Source organism: Balaenoptera physalus, assembly GCF_965194825.1.
Source record: "Balaenoptera physalus genome assembly, chromosome: 1".
In the NCBI taxonomy this organism is placed as follows: domain Eukaryota; kingdom Metazoa; phylum Chordata; class Mammalia; order Artiodactyla; family Balaenopteridae; genus Balaenoptera; species Balaenoptera physalus.
The window spans coordinates 105789538-105812163 of record NC_138882.1 but is presented as its reverse complement, the minus strand read 5'-3'; the positions used below and the strand labels follow the sequence as shown (position 1 = coordinate 105812163).

Sequence of the window (22626 nt, the reverse complement as noted above, 5' to 3'; positions counted from 1 at the left end):
TTGTTATTAATGATGGAAAAAGTTACACTTAAGAATCACTTATTTAGCTGTGAAATCTTACAGTTTACATAACATAAAAGTCACTTTTAGACAATTTTAAGATCTCAGACAGGAACGGTACTCACAATTTAAAAGATTAAGTTCTAGCCCCAATATTAAGCACAGATACTAAAGTTAAGACATCTTGATAAGAAGAAAAATATTTCAAAATTATATATCTTTAATATTTTACAGATGTCTTCTTTTTTCATTGAAGTGTTCACAATTGTTCACAATGCTTTATAAGACATAAATCCAACAGTACCTTCCTATACAATTTTCTCCCTGTATTATTCTGGATTGGCAGGATACACTGTCTAGACTAGCATTTTTCAAAGTGATTTCTGGACTTCACCTCAAACTTGCTGAATCACAATTTCAAAGTCCTAAAAATGAGTTCAGAAATTGTCATTGCCTTGAGGTACAAATATAATTTTTTACATAATAAAGTTCAATAATCACTATCCCAGAGCTTGGACTTTTTCCTGAAAATAAGTCCTTAAATTTATCTTAGAATCCTGTAGGGACCATTGGGTTTTATTATGAACACTAACCAGATAATTCACATTTGACTAGGTATGTCCAATTGAGTTTCAAAATAGAGGCTATATATTTTCAATTAGTTTGCTTTAAAAATACCTAATATGTAAAATTTTAAAAAGTGTAGATACTGCCTTCATATTAATTACCTCTATCAATAATTTAAGAAAACATTATTTAAAGCAAGAATAAAAGAAATGCAAATGTAGATTTCTAAGTCATGTAAAGGTCAAAGATAACCTATTTACCATTTCCAATTTTATTTATTGAAAGATAACAAGAATGAAAAGAGCAATCATGAGATTAACCAAGATGGCGGAGTAGAAGGACGTGCTCTCACTCCCTCTTGCGAGAGCACCAGAATCAAAACTGGCTGCTGGACAATCATTGACAGGAAGACCCTGGACTTCACCAAGGAGGATACCCCACGTCCAAGGACAAAGGAGAAGCCACAGTGAGACGGTAGGAGGGGCACAATCAGAGTAAAATCAAATCCCATAACTGCTGGGTGGGTGACTCACAGACTGGTGAACACTTATACCACAGAAGTCCACCCACTGGAGTGAAGGTTCTGAGCCCCACGTCAGGCTTCCCAACCTGGGGGTTCGGCTACGGGAGAAGGAATTCCTAGAGAATCAGACCTTGAAGCCTAGTGGGAATTGATTGCAGGACTTTGACAGGACTGGGGGAAACAGAGACCCCACTCTTGGAGGGCACACACAAAGTAATGTGTGCATCGGGACCCAGGGGAAGGAGCAGTGACCCTGGGGGAGACTGAACCAGACCTACCTGCTGGTGTTGGGGGGTCTCCTGCAGAGGCGAGTGGTGGCTCTGTTTCACCGTGGGGATAAGGACACTGGCAGCCGAGGTTCTGGGAAGTTCTCCTTGGTGTGAGCCCTCCCAGAGTCTGCCATTAACCCCACCAAAGAGCACGGGTAGGCTCCAGTGTTGGGTTGCCTCAGGCAAAACAACCAACAGGGAGGGAACCCAGCCCCACCCATCAACAGTCAAGTGGATTAAGGTTTTACTGAGCTCTGACCGCCACAGCAACAGTCAGATCTACCCACCACCAGAGCCTCCCATCAAGCCTCTTAGATAGCCTCAACCACCAGAGGGCAGACAACAGAAGCAAGAAAAACTACAATCCTGCAGCCTGTGGACCAAAAACCACAGTTACAGAAAGATAGAGAAGATGAAAAGGCAGAGGGCTATGTACCAGATGAAGGAACAAGAAAAAACCCCAGAAAAACAACTAAATGAAGTGGAGATAGGCAACCTTCCAGAGAAAGAATTCAGAATAATGATAGTGAAGATGATCCAGGACCTCGGAATAAGAATGGAGGCAAAGATTGAGAAGATGCAAGAAATGATTAACAAAGACCTAGAAGAATTAAAGAACAAACAAACAGAGATGACCAATACAATAACTGAAATGAAAACTACACTAGAAGGAATCAATAGCAGAATAACTGAGGCAGAAGAACGGATAAGTGACCTGGAAGACAGAATGGTGGAATTCACTGCTGCGGAACAGACTAAAGAAAAAAGAATGAAAAGAAATGAAGACAGCCTAAGAGACCTCTGGGACACCATTAAACGCAACAACATTCGCATTATAGGGGTCCCAGAAGGAGAAGAGAGAGAGAAAGGACCAGAGAAAATATTTGAAGAGATTATAGTCGAAAACTTCCCTAACATGGGAAAGGAAATAGCCACCCAAGTCCAGGAAGCGCAGAGAGTCCCATACAGAATAAACCCAAGGAGAAACACGCCGAGACACATAGTAATCAAAGTGGCAAAAATTAAAGACAAAGAAAAATTATTGAAAGCAGCAAGGGGAAAACGACAAATAACATACAAGGGAACTCCCATAAGGTTAACAGCTGATTTCTCAGCAGAAACTCTGCAAGCCAGAAGGGAATGGCATGATATACTTAAAGTGATGAAAGGGAAGAACCTACAACCAAGATTACTATACCCGGCAAGGATCTCATTTAGATTTGATGGAGAAATCAAAAGCTTTACAGACAAGCAAAAGCTAAGAGAATTCAGCACCACCAAACCAGCTCTACAACAAATGCTAAAGGAACTTCTCTAAGTGGGAAACACAAGAGAAGAAAAGGACCTACAAAAACAAACCCACAACAATTAAGAAAATGGTCATAGGAACATACATATCGATAATTACCTTAAACGTGAATGGATTAAACGCCCCAACCAAAAGACATAGACTGGCTGAATGGATACAAAAACAAGACCCATATATATGCTGTCTACAAGAGACCCACTTTAGACCTAGGGACACATACAGACTGAAAGTGAGGGGATGGAAAAAGATATTCCATGCAAATGGAAATCAAAAGAAAGCTGGAGTAGCTATACTCATATCAGATAAAATAGACTTTAAAATAAAGAATGTTACAAGAGACAAGGAAGGACACTACATAATGATCCAGGGATCAATCCAAGAAGAAGATATAACAATTATAAATATATATGCACCCAACATAGGAGCACCTCAATACATAAGGCAACTGCTAACAGCTATAAAAGAGGAAATCGACAGTAACACAATAATAGTGGGGGACTTTAACACTTCACTTACACCAATGGACAGATCATCCAAAATGAAAATAAATAAGGAAACAGAAGCTTTAAATGACACAATAGACCAGATAGATTTAATTGATATATATAGGACATTCCATCCAAAAACAGCAGATTACACGTTCTTCTCAAGTGCGCACGGAACATTCTCCAGGATAGATCACATCTTGGGTCACAAATCAAGCCTCAGTAAATTTAAGAAAATTGAAATCATACCAAGCATCTTTTCTGACCACAACGCTATGAGATTAGAAATGAATTACAGGGAAAAAAACGTAAAAAAGACAAACACATGGAGGCTAAACAATACGTTACTAAATAACCAAGAGATCACTGAAGAAATCAAAGAGGAAATAAAAAAATACCTAGAGACAAATGACAATGAAAACACGACGACCCAAAACCTATGGGATGCAGCAAAAGCGGTTCTAAGAGGGAAGTTTATAGCTATACAAGCCTACCTAAAGAAACAAGAAAAATCTCAAGTAAACAATCTAACCTTACACCTAAAGAAACTAGAGAAAGAAGAACAAACAAAACCCAAAGTTAGCAGAAGGAAAGAAATCATAAACATCAGAGCAGAAATAAATGAAATAGAAACAAAGAAAACAATAGCAAAGATCAATAAAACTAAAAGTTGGTTCTTTGAGAAGATAAACAAAATTGATAAGCCATTAGCCAGACTCATCAAGAAAAAGAGGGAGAGGACTCAAATCAATAAAATCAGAAATGAAAAAGGAGAAGTTACAACAGACACCGCAGAAATACAGAACATCCTAAGAGACTACTATAAGCAACTTTATGCCAATAAAATGGACAACCTGGAAGAAATGGACAAATTCTTAGAAAGGTATAACCTTCCAAGACTGAATCAGGAGGAAACAGAAAATATGAACAGACCAATCACAAGTAATGAAATTGAAACTGTGATTAAAAATCTTCCAACAAACAAAAGTCCAGGACCAGATGGCTTCACAGGTGAATTCTATCAAACATTTAGAGAAGAGCTAACACCCATCCTTCTCAAACTCTTCCAAAAAATTGCAGAGGAAGGAACACTCCCAAACTCATTCTATGAAGCCACCATCACCCTGATACCAAAACCAGACAAAGACACTACAAAAAAAGAAAATTACAGACCAATATCACTGATGAATATAGATGCAAAAATCCTCAACAAAATACTAGCAAACAGAATCCAACAACACATTAAAAGGATCATACACCACGACCAAGTGGGATTTATCCCAGGGATGCAAGGATTCTTCAATATATGCAAATCAATCAATGTGATACACCATATTAACAAATTGAAGAAAAAAAACCATATGATAATCTCAGTAGATGCAGAAAAAGCTTTTGACAAAATTCAACACCCATTCCTGATAAAAACTCTCCAGAAAGTGGGCATAGAGGGAACCTACCTCAACATAATAAAGGCCATATATGACAAACCCACAGCAAACATCATTCTCAATGGTGAAAAACTGAAAGCATTTCCTCTAAGATCAGGAACGAGACAAGGATGTCCACTCTCACCACTACTATTCAACATAGTTCTGGAAGTCCTAGCCATGGCAATCAGAGAAGAAAAAGAAATAAAAGGAATACAAATTGGAAAAGAGGAAATAAAACTGTCACTGTTTGCGGATGACATGATACTATACATAGAGAATCCTAAAACTGCCACCAGAAAACTGCTAGAGCTAATTAATGAATATGGTAAAGTTGCAGGATACAAAATTAATGCACAGAAATCTCTTGCATTCCTATACACTAATGATGAAAAATCTGAAAGAGAAATTATGGAAACACTCCCATTTACCATTGCAACAAAAAGAATAAAATACCTAGGAATAAACCTACCTAGGGAGACAAAAGACCTGTATGCAGAAAACTATAAGACACTGATGAAAGAAATTAAAGATGATACCAACAGATGGAGAGATATACCATGTTCTTGGATTGGAAGAATCAACATTGTGAAAATGAGTATACTACCCAAAGCAATCTACAGATTCAATGCAATCCCTATCAAACATACCAATGGCATTTTTTACAGAGCTAGAACAAATCATCTTAAAATTTGTATGGAGACACGAAAGACCCCGAATAGCCAAAGCAGTCTTGAGGCAAAAAAATGGAGCTGGAGGAATCAGACTCCCTGACTTCAGACTATACTACAAAGCTACAGTAATCAAGACAATATGGTACTGGCACAAAAACAGAAACATAGATCAATGGAACAAGATAGAAAGCCCAGAGATTAACCCACGCACCTATGGTCAACTAATCTATGACAAAGGAGGCAAAGATATACAATGGAGAAAAGACAGTCTCTTCAATAAGTGGTGCTGGGAAAACTGGACAGCTACATGTAAAAGAATGAAATTAGAATACTCCCTAACACCATACACAAAAATAAACTCAAAATGGATTAGAGACCTAAATATAAGGCTGGACACTATAAAACTCTTAGAGGAAAACATAGGAAGAACACTCTTTGACATAAATCACAGCAAGATCTTTTTTGATCCACCTCCTAGAGTAATGGAAATAAAAACAAAAATAAACAAGTGGGACCTAATGAAACTTCAAAGCTTTTGCACAGCAAAGGAAACCATAAACAAGACGAAAAGACAACCCTCAGAATGGGAGAAAATATTTGCAAACGAATCAACGGACAAAGGATTAATCTCCAAAATATATAAACAGCTCATTCAGCTCAATATCAAAGAAACAAACACCCCAATCCAAAAATGGGCAGAAGACCTAAATAGACATTTCTCCAAAGAAGACATACAGACGGCCACGAAGCACATGAAAAGATGCTCAACATCACTAATTATTAGAGAAATGCAAATCAAAACTACAATGAGGTATCACCTCACTCCTGTTAGAATGGGCATCATCAGAAAATCTACAAACAACAAATGCTGGAGAGGGTGTGGAGAAAAGGGAACCCTCTTGCACTGTTGGTGGGAATGTAAATTGATACACTCATATGGAGAACTGTATGGAGGTTCTTTAGAAAACTAAAAATAGAACTATCATACAATCCAGCAGTCCCACTACTGGGTATATACCCTGAGAAAACCATAATTCAAAAAGAGTCATGTACCACAATGTTCATTGCAGCACTATTTACAATAGCCAGGTCATGGAAGCAACCTAAATGCCCATCAACAGACGAATGGATAAAGAAGTTGTGGTACATATATACAATGGAATATTACTCAGCCATAAAAAGGAACGAAATTGAGTCATTTGTTGAGACGTGGATGGATCTAGAGACTGTCATACAGAGTGAAGTAAGTCAGAAAGAAAAAAACAAATATCGTATATTAATGCATGTATGTGGAACCTAGAAAAATGGTACAGATGAGCCAGTTTGCAGGGCAGAAGTTGAGACACAGATGTAGAGAATGGACATATGGACACCAAGGGGGGAAAACTGCAGTGAGGTGGGGATGGTGGTGTGCTGAATTGGGCGATTGGGATTGACATATATACACTGATGTGTATAAAATTGATGCCTAATAAGAACCTGCAGTATAAAAAAACAAACAAAACAACTAATACTAAACTTTCATTGGGTTATTTGTATGGAAATATGTTAATATAAATGTTTCAGACATTACATGAAATTTCTAAAAATCTTATATTTGTATTTGTATGGAAATATGTATGGAAATATGTTAATATAAATGTTTCAGACGTTAAAAAAAAAAAAAAAAGATAACAAGAATATTGTCTTTGCATTAGAATCCTAGATGGGTGGCTAAGTTATAATTTATCTTTTTCTTTCAGGATTGAACTAATGTGAAATATTAGAAAATATGATTATTAGCATCTTTCCTAAATAATAACATCATCATTTAAAACTCAAAGAAATGATTTATAAAAGCTGGAAAATACAGTACTGTCACATTTATTTTCTAATATTACTCTCCCTATGTAATTAGAAGTCATTTTATTATACAAATATGAATTATTGACTTTGTTCTAATTTCTATTTTTATTAGCTAGAGAACTAACTACATATGAACATAAGAACGATGATAATGACAACAGTTTGTACTGATGTAGTGCTTTACAATTTAAAAATCAATTTCATATTCATTTTGTCATTGTATTCTCACAAAGATTCCGTTGCGTTTTTGGTGCAGCTGTAGCATGACAGTCTTAAAGATGAGGAACCTGTGGCTCAAAGAAGTTAACTATCTTTCCCATAATCAGGGAACTAGTCAAGAGCAACCCTGACCTTGGACTCCTCCCTGTGTTTTCTCCACAAAGCCAACCATTGCTTCTCTCTAATGAAGACATCAATGACTCCCAGGGGCTATTGAGTTGGAATTTCTTTAAATGTAGTACCTATTCAATTTTATTGAACTATTCCTTGATTACAGAGGATTACAAGAATATTCACTATGTAATTTCTTGACATTATTTTTCTGGCTAAATTCACAAGCTACATAGAGTGCTTTTTTATTTTGTGAGGTGTCTGAATATTAAAGCAATTAATATGAATGCATAGGCTATAGGTTTGAGATTATTGTGAACAACTTAAGAGTAACATTAGAAAAGTGATTTTGTTTCTCATTTTCTTTGTTTTAGGACTAATTGAACCACGGTTATGGTTGTTTTAATTATAGGGTATCTTAAACTTAGGAGATAGGAGATGGAAATAATCTGAAGAAACTTTACCAAAAATATGGTTAAAGAAATCACGACACTTGAACTTGATATAAACCAAAAGTGGTGTTTTTGAGCTATAATGAGTATATATTTTAAAAACAAACTCAGGAATTGTTGTTCAGATGGATAATAATTAATTAAGAGTTGTGTGAAAAATAAATTTTTACCAATCATAATTCAAATACTAAAGAAGAACAGATTACAAAGGAAAACTTCAGTTAGTATTTTTTAAATAATAAACATTTGTCAAAATGTTATTTTTAATTTAATAATATTAAAATATTTTATGCAAAAGGGTCAACCACAAGTGGTGTGACTGTTAACCAGATGGCAGACTTTGGATGAATGATTCCAGAGGCCAATGCAGAAATTAAAAATGAGAATAGAGTGCTCTGAGTGCATTCAAGAAATGCAGCCCTAAAAGTTGAAGGAATGCAAAGATTTGTCTCTACTTATCAGAGACAGCAAAGAAACAAAGGAAGCCTGGAGGATGAGGAGGAGGGCAGGGGAGGGACGAAGATGGACAATGTGAGAGGGAAAGAGAGAGAACGGAGGAGGAAGACAGGATTAAAAGGAGGAGGGGAAGGAGAGCAAGGACCCTGAAATTGAGAGGAATGCAAAGAATTCTGAATTACAGAAAAGAGAGAAAGAAAAAGTTCAGTAATGAAAGCACTCTTTTTTGTTATAAGTATAAACAGAAAACAATATACAGTGTGACTAGGGTGATTCTGTTTTATTCAGGTAAACTCTATCATCCCTAAAGATAAACCTCTACTTATCTGAAAATCTGATTTCTTGAGGATCAGTGTGCATACAAGGGTGGATGTATTACATTTTCATTTTAACATTTTACTTGTAAAATCTCACAAAGCATTACTACCCATTAGTGTTATCAAATCTAAACTAAGCGTTCAATTTAAGTGTTGAAATATTTTATTTGTAATTGATGATACAAAAAGAGATGCAATTTTGATATGTCAGGCCATGAAACCTTTCTCTTTGAACCTGTTTTAAATTTAAACCCCAACTTTTCAAAGACTACCTGAGGAAGATATCACTTTAGACTGTGTTGAGCTTGACAGCTGTGAGACCAGAATGATAAAAGAGGATATTCACTAGAAAGCAGATGTGTATATTAAGAACATTTATTATTTTCCAACTATTGAGACTACTAAACAACTATTGTGCTAAGTACTTTACAAATGCAATATAATTTAATTCCTGTACGACTTATTTACTTTTCCGGTAAAGGCGGCCATAAGGCCCAGTGTCTAGCTCATGTGCCCTGATTCATACAAAGTTTCTTCCTGCAATACAGAGTACCTCATAAATGGTGAAGAAAAAAATTCCCTGATTGTTTGTACCACTATAATTCACACATATTATGCTAAATTTTAATAAGTAGAAGAAATAGAAGCCATTTAAGACCACTTCTACCAGAACAAGCTCATATTGGTTGAACACCTTCTAAAATGAGAAAACTTAAAAGAATTAATGGCAATGCTTATCTCCTTTGTCCAAACAGTCATTCTCTGACATTCAAACAGTCTAAATATTTTTGATAACAGCATGCTCTGCAGTGATTTTATTTTATACATCTATAAATGAAAAGTGAAAATCTCTGATGATACCTACTGATTAAGCACATGCTGTTATCAACATGCAGATCTTATTTAAATATTCCCAGGTCAACTTTCAAGAGTAAGCCTTATGAATCCTTTAATCCCAATTGAATCACTGAAGAAATTCCATTAAAAATGAAAATTTAGACCCGATATTAAAAAGAGAACCCATTTACACATTTAACAAAAATATAGTGAGACTCTACTCTCTTGCGACATTGACTGGGAATACAAAATGTATTATGGCAGGTGTCAGCCCTTAAGAAGCTCACACTGCAAATGCATTTTTTCCATAAAGGCTAGGCAGTTATAGTTATAGAATTTATTGCATTGTCCTATAACTGGCTATAGTGAAGAACAGAGGGTTTTATATTTGTCAGATAAGTGAACAATTACATCTAAGATGAACATGTTTGGGTTTAAACATAGGTTAAATGGATAATAATAGGCTCACAAAGGTAAAATTTTTGCTTGTTTTTTAAATTGATCTTCAGCCCTCCCAGTACTTACTGGCACATAGCAAGCCCTACGTAAATGTGTCAACTGTATGTGTGATCTTTTCCTTCTCAGCACTGAAACCACTAGCTTTCCCATCTTGAACACACTGATTAACTTCTATTTGGCTCTATTTTCTCTCCAACAATATAGGGACAGAAATAATTTGCCCTCTGTTTTTTTCTGATATTAATGTGTTGATACATCTAAAGTCTGTCCTAAAGTATGAATGCAACAGATGTTGGAGTACTGTACATGAACAGCTACATACTTTAAAAGTAGATATGCAATGTCAAATGATTGCAGAAGTGAAATTTATAGGAGAGAAAATTAAGATCTAGAATGTGTATGGTATATCTAAGGCCATACTGTTAAGAGTAGAGCTTTTCCCACAAAACAGTATTTTTAATCCTAATTTAAATTGTTTACATACTCATCTCTATAGCAATGATAAATATTTTACCATCAAAAGTGCTTAACTGGAAAGAACTCAGAGAAAAAGAGGCTAAAACCTATAAAAATATTTCCCCAATTTGTGATTTAAATAGCAATGGACACATGGTAAATTAAAAGTTTTCTAAAGGTATGTATGGAATTACAGGAATTATAACAACCATAATATCATGAAGTATTCTGTTATTTTAATACTAAACAGCAACCACTATAGGTCACTTATTTTCAACTGAAGGTTGGACATTTACTTATTTTTAAAAGAGAGGAATTTACATTTTTATAATTAGTGACCTCTCTTTAAGTTTATGTTAGCTTTATCCTCTTCTGCAGCCCTTTTCCCTAAACCTTGCAATGGTAATAAAACACAAGTCAATAGCATGAGTTTATTTCCTTGAAGCAATGAGAATAGTGGTTATTTCTCTAACTCTTCACACACAGGAGAACTCCAGATAAATATTTTCTGTTATGTTCACTGGGTGTTTCATATTCTGAGAAGCATTTGTAAAGTAAAGGAAAGGGGTAAACAGAGAAATCATCTCATCAGCTTTCAATTAGAAGGCAGCCCACTAGAGAGAGGAAAAGAAACATAAACACAAGTTCTTATGAACAGAGCTATACAAGTAGAAGGCAAAAAAAGAAAAAAGTCTGCCCCTCTCTTTGTAAAGCCAAGTTGACCTTCGTGGCAAAACTAGTTTGAGGTAATTCTCACTCTGCAGATTACATGTATTTGAGATCAGGTAAGCTGAAAATTCAGATAAAATATCAAGCATGACCAGAGTTTAAAACATAAAGTCTGAATGATTAAGTTAAAGTCCTACAATATCTGAGTCTTTGGTCACTGATCCCACCACCATCTCTCTACATGATTCATCCTGATTGGATGTCATAATAGCCCCCTGAGGTCTAACCAGATTCCAATAGAGAAAAGTGTGCTTTAACTTTAAAAAGAATAGCATATGACCCAGTTAGTAAGTGTAATCCTTCTAAAAACTTGTCCAGTTCCTTGTTTGAGAAATAAGTAAAAAGCCAGTGAAAAGAAGGTTCTCTGGAATGGGATGTGGAAAAAAATTTAGAAGAAATAGGAATTATGATAAGAAGGGCATATAAAATCCTAAAGGAGAGACAACAACAGGAAGAGTAATAGCACATAAAGAGGAAAAGAGAGAATCATCAGGGGATAATCATGAAATAGGAGTCATAGGAAAGGAATAAAGACTGATACGTTGCACAGCTGTGAAATCTTGGACTTTTACCTTTTAGCAGCTCTGTGTCTGCCCCCTCCCCATATACATTCTCCATATTAACTCCCACTCCTGGGGAGGGGGAAGAAATGTGGTTGTAGGGATAGAGGGCCTTTACCAGCACACTATTTTATTTTTTTAAATCTCCTCATTTTTAGAGAAATAACTGTTGGCAATGAGGCGATTTTAAAAAATTATTATTATTATTATTTTATTTTTGGGCCACACCGCGCAGCATGTGGGATCTTAGTTCCCCGACCAGGGATCGAATCCATGTCCCCTGCATTGGCAGCGCAGAGTCTTAACCACTGGACTGCTAGGGAAGTCCCCGAGGGGACTTTTTTTTTTTTTATCAGAAAAAGCATAAGAGGGAGAGATTATTTAGGGAATACATTTTCCTTGATTTTGTTTTATGAAAATATAGGTGGTAAATGCAATCTGAGAACTCGTTTGCATAATATATTTGTATATACTGTGTGTTAACATAAATATAAAATGTTTACTCAGTTTGTGTTCAACATATGAGAAAAACGCTGCGCTGCCTCCCTCTCCTGCTGTTCAGCCCCTTGCTTCTTCCTGCGTTCATGTGTGCATCAAGACACCTACTTAGTGAGTAAACCCCCTGAGATGAGAAAACATGACCTGCTTTGATGGGCATCTATTACCAGCTTTTGTGTACATCATCACGCATACAGAGAGCGCTTGGTTTCTGCCAGATTTTAGAAGCCCAAAGTCACAGGATCCTGTCGGGATAACTTTGTCTTCAGCAGGAGCACTAAAAACTGTTTCTCAATATACATTCACTCCGAGTAGCTCGACCTTCAGAGAACTATGACATTGAGATACCAATTCTTTGCTAAGAGGACTTAAACATTGATGAACACTTCAAGACTAAGTCTAGCCCATAAAAAACTTGCTTTTCATAGATCAAATTGATTTTTACTTATATCTTTAACTCCAAAATAATTCCTTTAGGGAAAAAACATTGTTTTCACTTCGACTTCTTTGTTCTATCTTTTAATATATTACTCATTATTTACTATGTTATTTTATCTATTCCACATCCATCATCCTCAGTAAACCATAAGCTCTATGCAGGAAATGTCCATTTAATGAATCTATAGAACTCCAGCTTAATAGATTGTCTGGCGTATTCAGATATTTATTTAATTATAGTTTTCCATAAGAAAAGACTTACAGCAGCTTACAGGGAAGACATAAATACAAGATAATATAAATAAGAAATGTTAGGTAAGAAATATAAATAAGCAAGTAACTTTTTTATTGGCAAAAAATAGGACTAACAATATTAGTAATCTAAAAATGCATACTAGAGACCAAGGCTTTTCCCAAATGCAGGTCATGATCCATTGATGGTTTATGAAGTCAATGCAATGGGTCTTGTACAGCATTTTAAAAAAGTAACTCTAATAAAATAAAGCAGATAATATTAAAGTACATTATATGTACTTTTTGTATAGATTTGAACGCAAAAAGTTACAAAAACAGTCATAAAGCAAGGAGTTATCTTCTCTACTGTGTCCCAAATTTGACTCCATTATTTCCGTAAGCCATAATAAAAAGAGAAATTTAATTTTCGTAACAGTTAAAAGAAAAAAGAAACCCAGCTGACTGCTCAAGAAACTACAAACATTTCTAATGTTATTATTAGTAAGAGATTTCTTCTGAGGATACTCATAATAGGAGCCTTGCATACAAATCTCCTATATCCTCAAATAGATACTTTTGGTTGATACAACTCTGCACATTATAGTTTTTCTAAATACAAGCCAATGGCATCATAGCTAGACTTATCAGAGTTCAATAAACCCACTTCTATAGGCTGTCATAACAACGTGATACAAACAGTCTGGCCTATGTTTCCAACTGAATAGATTATGAATAAAAAGAATAGATGTTAAATATATTTATAAATGAATACACGCACACAGGTATAGATGGATGACTATTAAATATATTTTGCTTTGCATGGGCCAGAATATATTGAAAGGGTATAGTGTTTGACGTGCATAACTGTGACATGTACACTCTTTACAAATCTCACTGTGAGCAAGAACTGTTGATAAAAAACCCTGCTTTTAGTTTTAGTTCATTGACGTCCTATGCAATGAGGGAATTTATTATTTCTCTCATATTCCAGAAAGACAGCACAACTACTCTCCTTAAGAATTGTATTCTAAGGAAAAAAGTTAAGGATTCAATAGTATACTGGAAAATATTTATGGTCATTAAGGATTCAACTTGTACATCCGTTTAAGTAGTTTAATCTTTGATTCATTCAAGTCAAGAATGATTATAAAGAGCACATATAGGAATATTAAAGCCTAGTTAGCTGTAATATTAGCTCCTCTAACTCTTTCCCTTTTGACAAATTTTTCACCAAAATAGAGAAGGATGAAGAGGACTTGGACAACTGCAACTGAGAGAGACAGAGAGAGAGGGAGAGAGAAAGAATGTTAGGCCAATGTTTACGGAGTAAGAGATACACATATCTGGAAATGGGTCTATGTAATGTGTTGTGGCGTTTCGTTTTCAAAGGACTATGAACTTGGGCAAGTTGTTTACCTTCTCTAAGTCTCAGATCCCTTGCCTTTAAAAATGGAAAGATAATATCTACTGGGCCAGGTTGCAAGAATCAAATAAGATAACAATTATAAAGTTCTTAGCATGAGTTGAAAGAATAAATACTCAATAATTTCCTTTCCCTTTTCTACTTCCTTTACCATCCACATCTCTCTTTACATTTTTTCCTTAGAGAACTCATCACTTTAATATTTTTTCCTTAGTATGCATAAGTGCTGAATCTCTATCCCTCTCTGTTCCTGTAAATTTTAGTCCTGCACTTATCAATACTTGGTCAATATCCCTAAGGTAAAGTTAATATGAGATTGATACAAACTCAGGAGTTCTACAGGATACTCTTACACCTTTATCCCTATGCATTACAATTTCATTGTCTCTCACCAACTGACCAGATATTTTCCTCTGATATTTCGATGTCACGTCTTTGATCAACATTGCAAAATAGAACATGTTATCTTTCTTGCCAAAGAAGTCAGCACTCCTTATTCTTTGTTTTTACTATCAATTGCAAGATAATCCCCCTAAGTCTTTAACCTCAAAAAATGAGAATTAACATGAACAAATATTCTGAATAAATTAAAGTTTACATCTAGAAAATCAACAACTTTTGTTTTAATCTTGGTAATTTGGAATTAAAAAGTTTCAAAATCAAATTTCACATGCATGTAATTGCTTTAACTGGAGTAAACTGAGGCTTGTTTAGCACTTGTTATGGAGCAGGAGTCATCATCATGAACCTCTTTATTATATTTTACAGCAATTACAGTAATAGCATAAAGAACTAATAAATGTGGATGATGTCTTTCCTTTTAGTGGTTCCTTTTCCAACAACTTTGAGGAAGAATTTTAATTGGTTGATGCCTACTGAATTGGGTATGTTAATTTATTGTAAGAATAGATTCTAATTCCAAATAAATAAACTCACAGTCAGCATCTGTGGAGCATTTCTATTAGCAAAGTATAAAAGCCTTTTAAAATTTTTTGTGACTACTAAGAGGCTTTGAGCTTTTGTGTGAGAGCGTTTTGTGTTTGTCGTTGTTCCTGACCAGGTCAAACTGACCAGGCATCACTAAATTGTCATTCCCCCAAGGACACAAGCTTGAAGTCATCATTCAGTTTTCATCTTTCCTCACTGCCCATATCCAATCTTAGTAATAAATCCTACTACCCTGCCTTCCTAGTGTTTGCTCCATCTGCACTGGCCTTTGACTTCCCACTGCACTATCATTGGCTCACTCATATTGTGACATTGATCACTGAACTTTTATGCTCAGTGAGTCTCTCCCATCTCTGCTATATATTACACACTAATGATAACTTTTTCCCTAAAACTTTATTAAATTTGTTTGCTCCAAAAACTTTAATTTTTTTTTACTCCATTTACTCCAAAAACTTCAAATCTGCAAATTACTTCAACTTGGCATTTTAGAGCTTCAATAATCATATGGCATATTATATTTCTGCTTTAGCATTATATTATGTAAATACATAGCAGAGTACCTGGATCTTAGCAAGAATTCATCACACTTTAGTCCCTCTCCCAAGGTGCCACACTTTGGTAAGACCAGATGTTCCCTAAACACCTTATCTCTTTCCTAGTATCGTTCTCTAGATCTTAATGATTTTGCAATCCTCTATACTCTTTGAAGCCAAGTTCAAGGGCCACCTCCTGCATGACCCTTTTACTGATTTCTCTTCTCTTCCCCTGCCCTTGAATAATGAATATTTGTTGTTTGTATATCATTAGGCATTTAATCACTGACTGTCTTATAGTGCTATTTCGTCTTTGGCGTGTTTCTTTTCGAAATTGTTTCCCTTATTTTAAGTCTTTTAGAGGTATATCTTCTGTGGAGCTTAATTGTATATAGGGAAGTAAGTAGTAATTGCCAAATAAACAGTTCTTGATGCTAAATGAATAAATATTAGATCTTTTTGATCATATTTACTACGTTCTTTCACATGTAACTGGATAATTGTTGACTAATATTCTATTAAAGTATATATCTCCTGGGCATATTATGTACCCTACAAATATATTGATTTCAACTGTCCAAAGACCTCAGATAACATTGTTTGCTTGGCTCCTAAAAAATAACTTTAAACAATTCAAATATTGTGCTCATGATTCAGGTTTCACAGATGCAATAACCATTGATCTTAAAAAATGCATCCATATTCCAAAATAAAATTCACTTTAGAACCTGAAGTTCTGGATAAATAGATTGCATTGCACTGAAAATTTTGAAGATTCTATCTATGCTCAAATCAGCACTTCTGTCTTATTCAACTATTTTTCCTACTCGTGCTACCACCACTAACTTATCTGGATATCTTAAAATGTTCTATATAATTTTATGAATATCAAATATAGTTATTGAAAAGTCATTTTTCTTTTTAAAAAAATCCTTATCAGATATCCATACCCACCATAATAATTGTAATGACATTTGTATGATCTACAGATTAAATATAATGTTAATCAATCTGCCAAAGATTATATTGCTATGTTCTCAGTATTATTTATGCTATATACACTTTACTCCAATATCAGGATGTATGATAAATTTAAATAGGTAGATATGGAATGATTATATTGACAGCACTGTGCTGTGAATGTAACCAAAGTAACATAAGGAACACACAGTCTAATGAAAGAGACAACCAAATATATTCCAATGCAATTTCTAAAATGCAAATCATAACAAAGAGCACAAAGAGTGGAGAAATTTCACTAATATATGAAATGGAAGCAAATTGTCCAAAGATGACCTTATAGAGATTTTAACATTTAAATCTATGGATGAGTAGGATTTTTTTCAAATAGAGAAAGGAAAAATGGGGTTTCCTGGAAGAAGAAGAAAAGTATAAAGTATATTCTCTGCAAAGTATAAAGATTGTGGCAGTATGATAAGCAAGAAATTCAGTGTATTAAATTGGGTAGAATTAGAATGTAGGCCTTAAGAAAAATAAAATAGACTATAGTGATTGGGATCAAATTTTGAAGAAACTTATAAGGAGTTTGGTTTCCAAAGACAGCGTGGAACCATGAGATATGTATAAGCAGAGGAATGGAAGAGTTAAGGTTGTGTATTAAGCTATAATTCTACAATCAGTGGGCAAAACTAACAGAAGAGGGTAAGAAAGAGAGTCAAGGAGATAAGACACTATTAAGCAAAGAGAGAAAGGAAAGAGTCTGAACAAATATGGTGGTAGTGGAAATGAAGAAAAGGGGACAAATTAAAGAAATATTTTGGAGGTACAACTAGTATGACTTCAATATTTTATATAAAGAAGTTGAGATGCAGGTTAAGGCAACTTTCAGCTTTTTAGATTGGTGAAATAAAATGGAGAATGAGAAGAAACCGCTAAAATTGGTAGTTTGGCTGTTATTGGTAACCTCACACAGTACAGCTAAGAATGAAGGTAAATTAATGGAAAAAAATGAAGGCTGTATTCTAATGCTTTCTGGGGGGTTGTATGTATCACAAGAAAATAAAAATCTGATATTTACTCATTCGCTGATTATTTCATAAGGTTACATTGACTAAATAAAGCAATCTAGATAATATACAAAATGGATATATGCCTTTCACACTTATGGGATTTTTTTAATAAGCATTGATAAAATTCAAGTCTCATCAAGTACTCAGAATCAGACAAATCACGATTTATTTCCTCAGGTATTGTAAGAAGCAAGATAGCTCCTTTTACCTCCTGACAGCAGTGGTAAAATAAATATTTTCAGTCATCTAAACTCTTTTGTTTCTGCACTCATTAGAGCATGCAACTGGTAGAAACCAGGCATTGACTGATTTGATTGACATGTGTTTATTTTCTCTTCCACACACTGTGGGATCACAGCATGAGAGTAATGAAAGAAGAGCTGTAATTTGCAATCATGGATAGCATGGCTATTTATTATAATCATACTTACAACTGGACCTGGTGGGCCCTGGGGACCTTCTCCTCCTTTCAGTCCAGGTGCACCCTGGGAAAAGTGAAAAGCAAAGAAAATGAATTGATGTGAATTGACTATAAATAGGAGGAGATGTATGACTGATAAAATGAGAATATTAGGAAGTGTTTCCAGACACTAATGTATATTGCTATACGTATTATGACAACCAATGCATATGCTTACATATTTCCCTTTAATTACTCATGAATCTTTATTTAGTTGAGACCTAAAACAATGCTTCTAATAAGCAATTTTATTCACATATTTTATTAATATGTTAATTATACCTGAGCTCCAGAAAGTCCTCTTTCACCTGGGAAACCACGTAGTCCTGCTGGTCCGTCTTTCCCTGAGACACCTTGAGGACCTGGGTCACCCTAAAGAATATAATATACATCCATCATAGAGAGTAAACTCTACATGTTTCCAGAAACAAAATTGTAATTACCTCTAAACTACTGTGAGTAGAGCCTGAATACCATTTAATGATGAGAGTATTGAGTGGAATGTCCTATACATTAAAATGAACTACTATCCACAGTTGAGTGTATATAAATGGATGGTTTTATGGTCAATAGAACTAACTGTTCTTATATATTGTTCAGTCATGCTTTGAGATACAATAAACTGAATATGTTACTGACATATCTTTCTGACATTCATTTAAATACTACACCAACATTTAGAGAATCTATGGACAAGTAATGAGAAGTTACAGTAAAAAGTAAATGGATATTTTCAGCCAAGAAAATTCCTTGAGCATGGTGTACCTTGGCACCTTCTTTTCCTGCAGCACCGGGAAGACCTTGCTCCCCAGGAGGGCCAGGAGGACCAGGATGTCCACGTTCACCTATGGGACCAGTCTCACCAGTTGGTCCCTAAATTGGATAAACAATCTTCATTAGATTGCTCTTTTATTTTTGGCAAAGATAACACAAACCCAAAACAAATATCACTCCCTTTCACAAAGGTTTATCATTTTCAATTATTTTCATGATGTCCTACAAAACTGCATATAAAGCACTGAAAGTAAACTACCTGGTAGAAGTCTGAAAGATTATGTGTAATCTTTATTAAAATCTGAGTGTATAAGGGAAATATATGGAGAAATTCAAAGAGCTGTTTTCTTTATTTAATACCAGATTGTTTCAGAGTGAGGCCAAGTATTGTTAAAAACTGTTTTTTCACTATAATTTCATACCCTCCCCTATTTTTATATTAGGTGTCAAATGAGTTTAGGAGTAAAAGAGGCACTGGTACCACATTGGTAACTACTCAATGAATCACTGCTTGATAATAAGCTCATGTCCCCTGGAACCCAAACAACCAAAGTGGTTCTCCTTGGAATTTCCATGATTGCAGACCTTCCAATTGTTAATCTACGTTCATTTGACAAAGTCTAGACAATGTGGCAGGGGGACCCTGAAGATCATGAGTTTGGGTTGGCAGTTCCTTTCAGCCAAAGACTATAACAAATAGCCCACTGCCTTAAACTGCTGCAAATGCCAAAGTGAAAAATGTCAGGTCACTTATGTGTCCCTTGAGTGGTGCTGGTTTGTGGTGCTATTTCGAGTGTAAATAGAGAATGGTGACCAGTTGCTCTCTATCACCACTTAGAAAAAAGCAAAATGAAGGATTTAAGTTAAAGATATATAGAGGGAAAGTTTCCAAATGCTAAGATTGTTAAACAGTGGAATGTGTTACTGAAGTTGCTTATGGAATATCATTCTCTGTTACTTTTCTAAAAATGCAACAGATTCTTACTTTTTTGGTCTTGGATAAAAAAACCATATATCCCGAATTTGAGTGTACATTTCTAGGTTTAAATTCCTTTAACTATGTATTGCTGAAGGTCCCCAACTTATCATTAATGCATAAACATTTCTCCCCAAAGGAATTTTTCCTTAAACATCTGATCAGAATTTCAATAGTAAGGAATGTAGAACTGATACTAATTTAATGGCTATCACCACTGAGACAAAAATGAGTGGTGATTCACATGACCTCACAAAAAAAGGAGTATCAAGCATTGCAATCAATATTGCTCCTATTAAATCACTTCCTTTGTCCTAACATGAAAATATGGTTACATTTGAAATAGGCTATAGAATTTTCTTTCTTAAAAGGACCAATAAAGAAAAATAATCCAATGAAGATGCATATTCAATAACACACCTGTTATTTTTATGCCTTAAAGTAGGGAGACAAAAAAGAACACGGGGCTCAGAAACCAGATGTCTGCATTAGGCAGAGATGAATTTTCAAAATCGTGAGGACCTGAAATGTTCAGTTAAGCCCCAATATGTTTACATTCTAGTTGGGGCCCTAATTCTATTTCTGTTCATAGATGAATAACATAATAGGAATCATTCTTTCAGTTAGATTTTTCCACAGAAAATTGTTGTGAAGTTGTTTGGAATAAAGAAGAGAACAATTATTTAGAGGGTTTTTAAAAAATTAAAACTGATAAGCAGTCAAAAGGAAGGCTCAGCACACACACAGAGGTCTGCAAAAAGAGCATCATGCACACTGTTTTCTTCTTTATAAAGTAGCAAACAGAAATTCCCTTGGCTTCAAAGTGATCTCTGAAATAAAAGGGATCAACCAATCCAAGAATTCTTCGTTTTTGCTTCTATCACACGTATTCCTAGAAAGAAGACGCAGTTTTTGTTTCTCTGTGTGTGTGTGATGTGTGTTTGAGTTACAAAGTATTAAGAACTAATTGTAGGCTGAGAAAAGACTACTTAAAGCAATTAAATAATTAAAACACTCAATCAACTGCTCTTTTGCTATAATTTGTTATTAGCAGGGGTAAAATTCCAGCTGAGTAAACTAGATGTGTCTTGTCCATTCAATACGCTACACCAGAATAAAAACATTGTTTTCTATCCCCGTGAATTATTTTCTATAAGTAGTTAATACTATAATTCAGGATACTGCATCAATTTTTGAGATTCTTTCTGCCACCTCCCTTGAAAAAGCTACTTGTCTTTGCCATTATTTCTATATACTCAAAGATTACACACTAATATTTTATCACTGATGGAAATCATTGTTATGAAGACAAAAATTTTAAGAAACATGTAATATAATGCAAATATTAACATTTTAGAAGAATTGTGTTAGAAGCTTTATATTTCTAATATATTATACCTCTAAATCTAATTTTTACTCAGAAAACTAAAGTCATTTTATAATTTGAAATCCCCGAAAAAGATGATGGCCAATCTATTTAAAAATTATGTGGTGTTTTTAGCAGATGATGCCATGACCAGGTTTTCATGTCACCTTCATTGTGAACTTTCTGACTTATTGTCATTTATTTTATTTTTTTCTTTTATTCATTCAGGCAATTGAAAAATCGCTTTAGCTAACTGATGGTTTGCTGAAGTTCATTTGATGTAGGCAAATTATATATTTAAATGCCATCCAAAGTATAAAAATACATAAATTTCAATTAAAAACTTTTCACAATAAAATGAGCAAATTTTACACAACTTAGCAAAGGTGAAAATATAAACAATAAATCTTGTTAGGAAAATAAAGTAAATGGAACGTACCTGTGGTCCAACAACACCCCCTGGCCCAGGAGGGCCGGTCTTGCCTTGAAACCCCTAAGGTAAAAAAAAAATCTATAAAAGCTATCCAGGACACGAAGCATAAATTAAAATTCTCTGAGATGGTTGAATAATTCACATTAAAAGAAAGTCATCTTTTGGCTAAAAATACTTATTTTTAAATGCCTATGAATTATTACATTCCAGTTCTTTTTATATTTAAAATTTAACATCTTTACTATTGTACACTGTAGTCCTATGATTACTTTCAATAAGCTTAAAAAAGAAAACAAGATAATGGAATGAAGCTGGAGCAAAAATGTGTTCTTAGCCCTCTTTCACTGTGTCAGACAACATAGAAATTTTAATCGAGAAACGTTTATGGATGAAATAAATGAGGATTTAGACATTCTTTGAAACAGTCCACTGGTTATTTATACAGAGATAAATCTACAGTCTGTGATATTAATACATTTCTCTTTCCTGCATTCCAACAATCTCATAAAATTAAAAAGATATAAAAATAAATTTATAAAAAGAAAGCTTTACATGCTTTGTCATTATTTCAACATTTTATCAGTGTTCCTTCTTAAAACCCAAAAGAATATACTTACAAATGTACCTTGCATATAATGCAGTCATTAGAATAAAATCCAGTAGGTGTGAGCACATGCACTCACTAAACAAAGCCTTTGGGCTTATATTCTGGTATCTATATTTCTCTAGACTCCTGGGTTATTCATTCTGCATGACTGTATTATGATTAGCAAATTTCCTTCTCATGTCAGTTAATTGACACTTAACAGTTGGAT

At 34.5% G+C, this 22626-nt stretch overlaps 1 protein-coding gene across 1 annotated transcript in view; it reads right to left on the bottom strand.

Moving 5' to 3' along the window:
* The window catches only part of COL11A1 (collagen type XI alpha 1 chain), a 214605-nt gene that overhangs the window by 54696 nt on the left and 137283 nt on the right, over nt 1-22626 (bottom strand). Inside the window, exons 38-41 of the mRNA XM_082451859.1 lie at nt 21818-21871; nt 19028-19135; nt 18545-18634; nt 18234-18287 (exon numbers count right to left, since the gene is read on the bottom strand). Of these exons, the coding sequence (XP_082307985.1) occupies nt 18234-18287; nt 18545-18634; nt 19028-19135; nt 21818-21871 (306 nt within the window). The remainder of the gene's footprint in view (nt 1-18233; nt 18288-18544; nt 18635-19027; nt 19136-21817; nt 21872-22626) is intronic.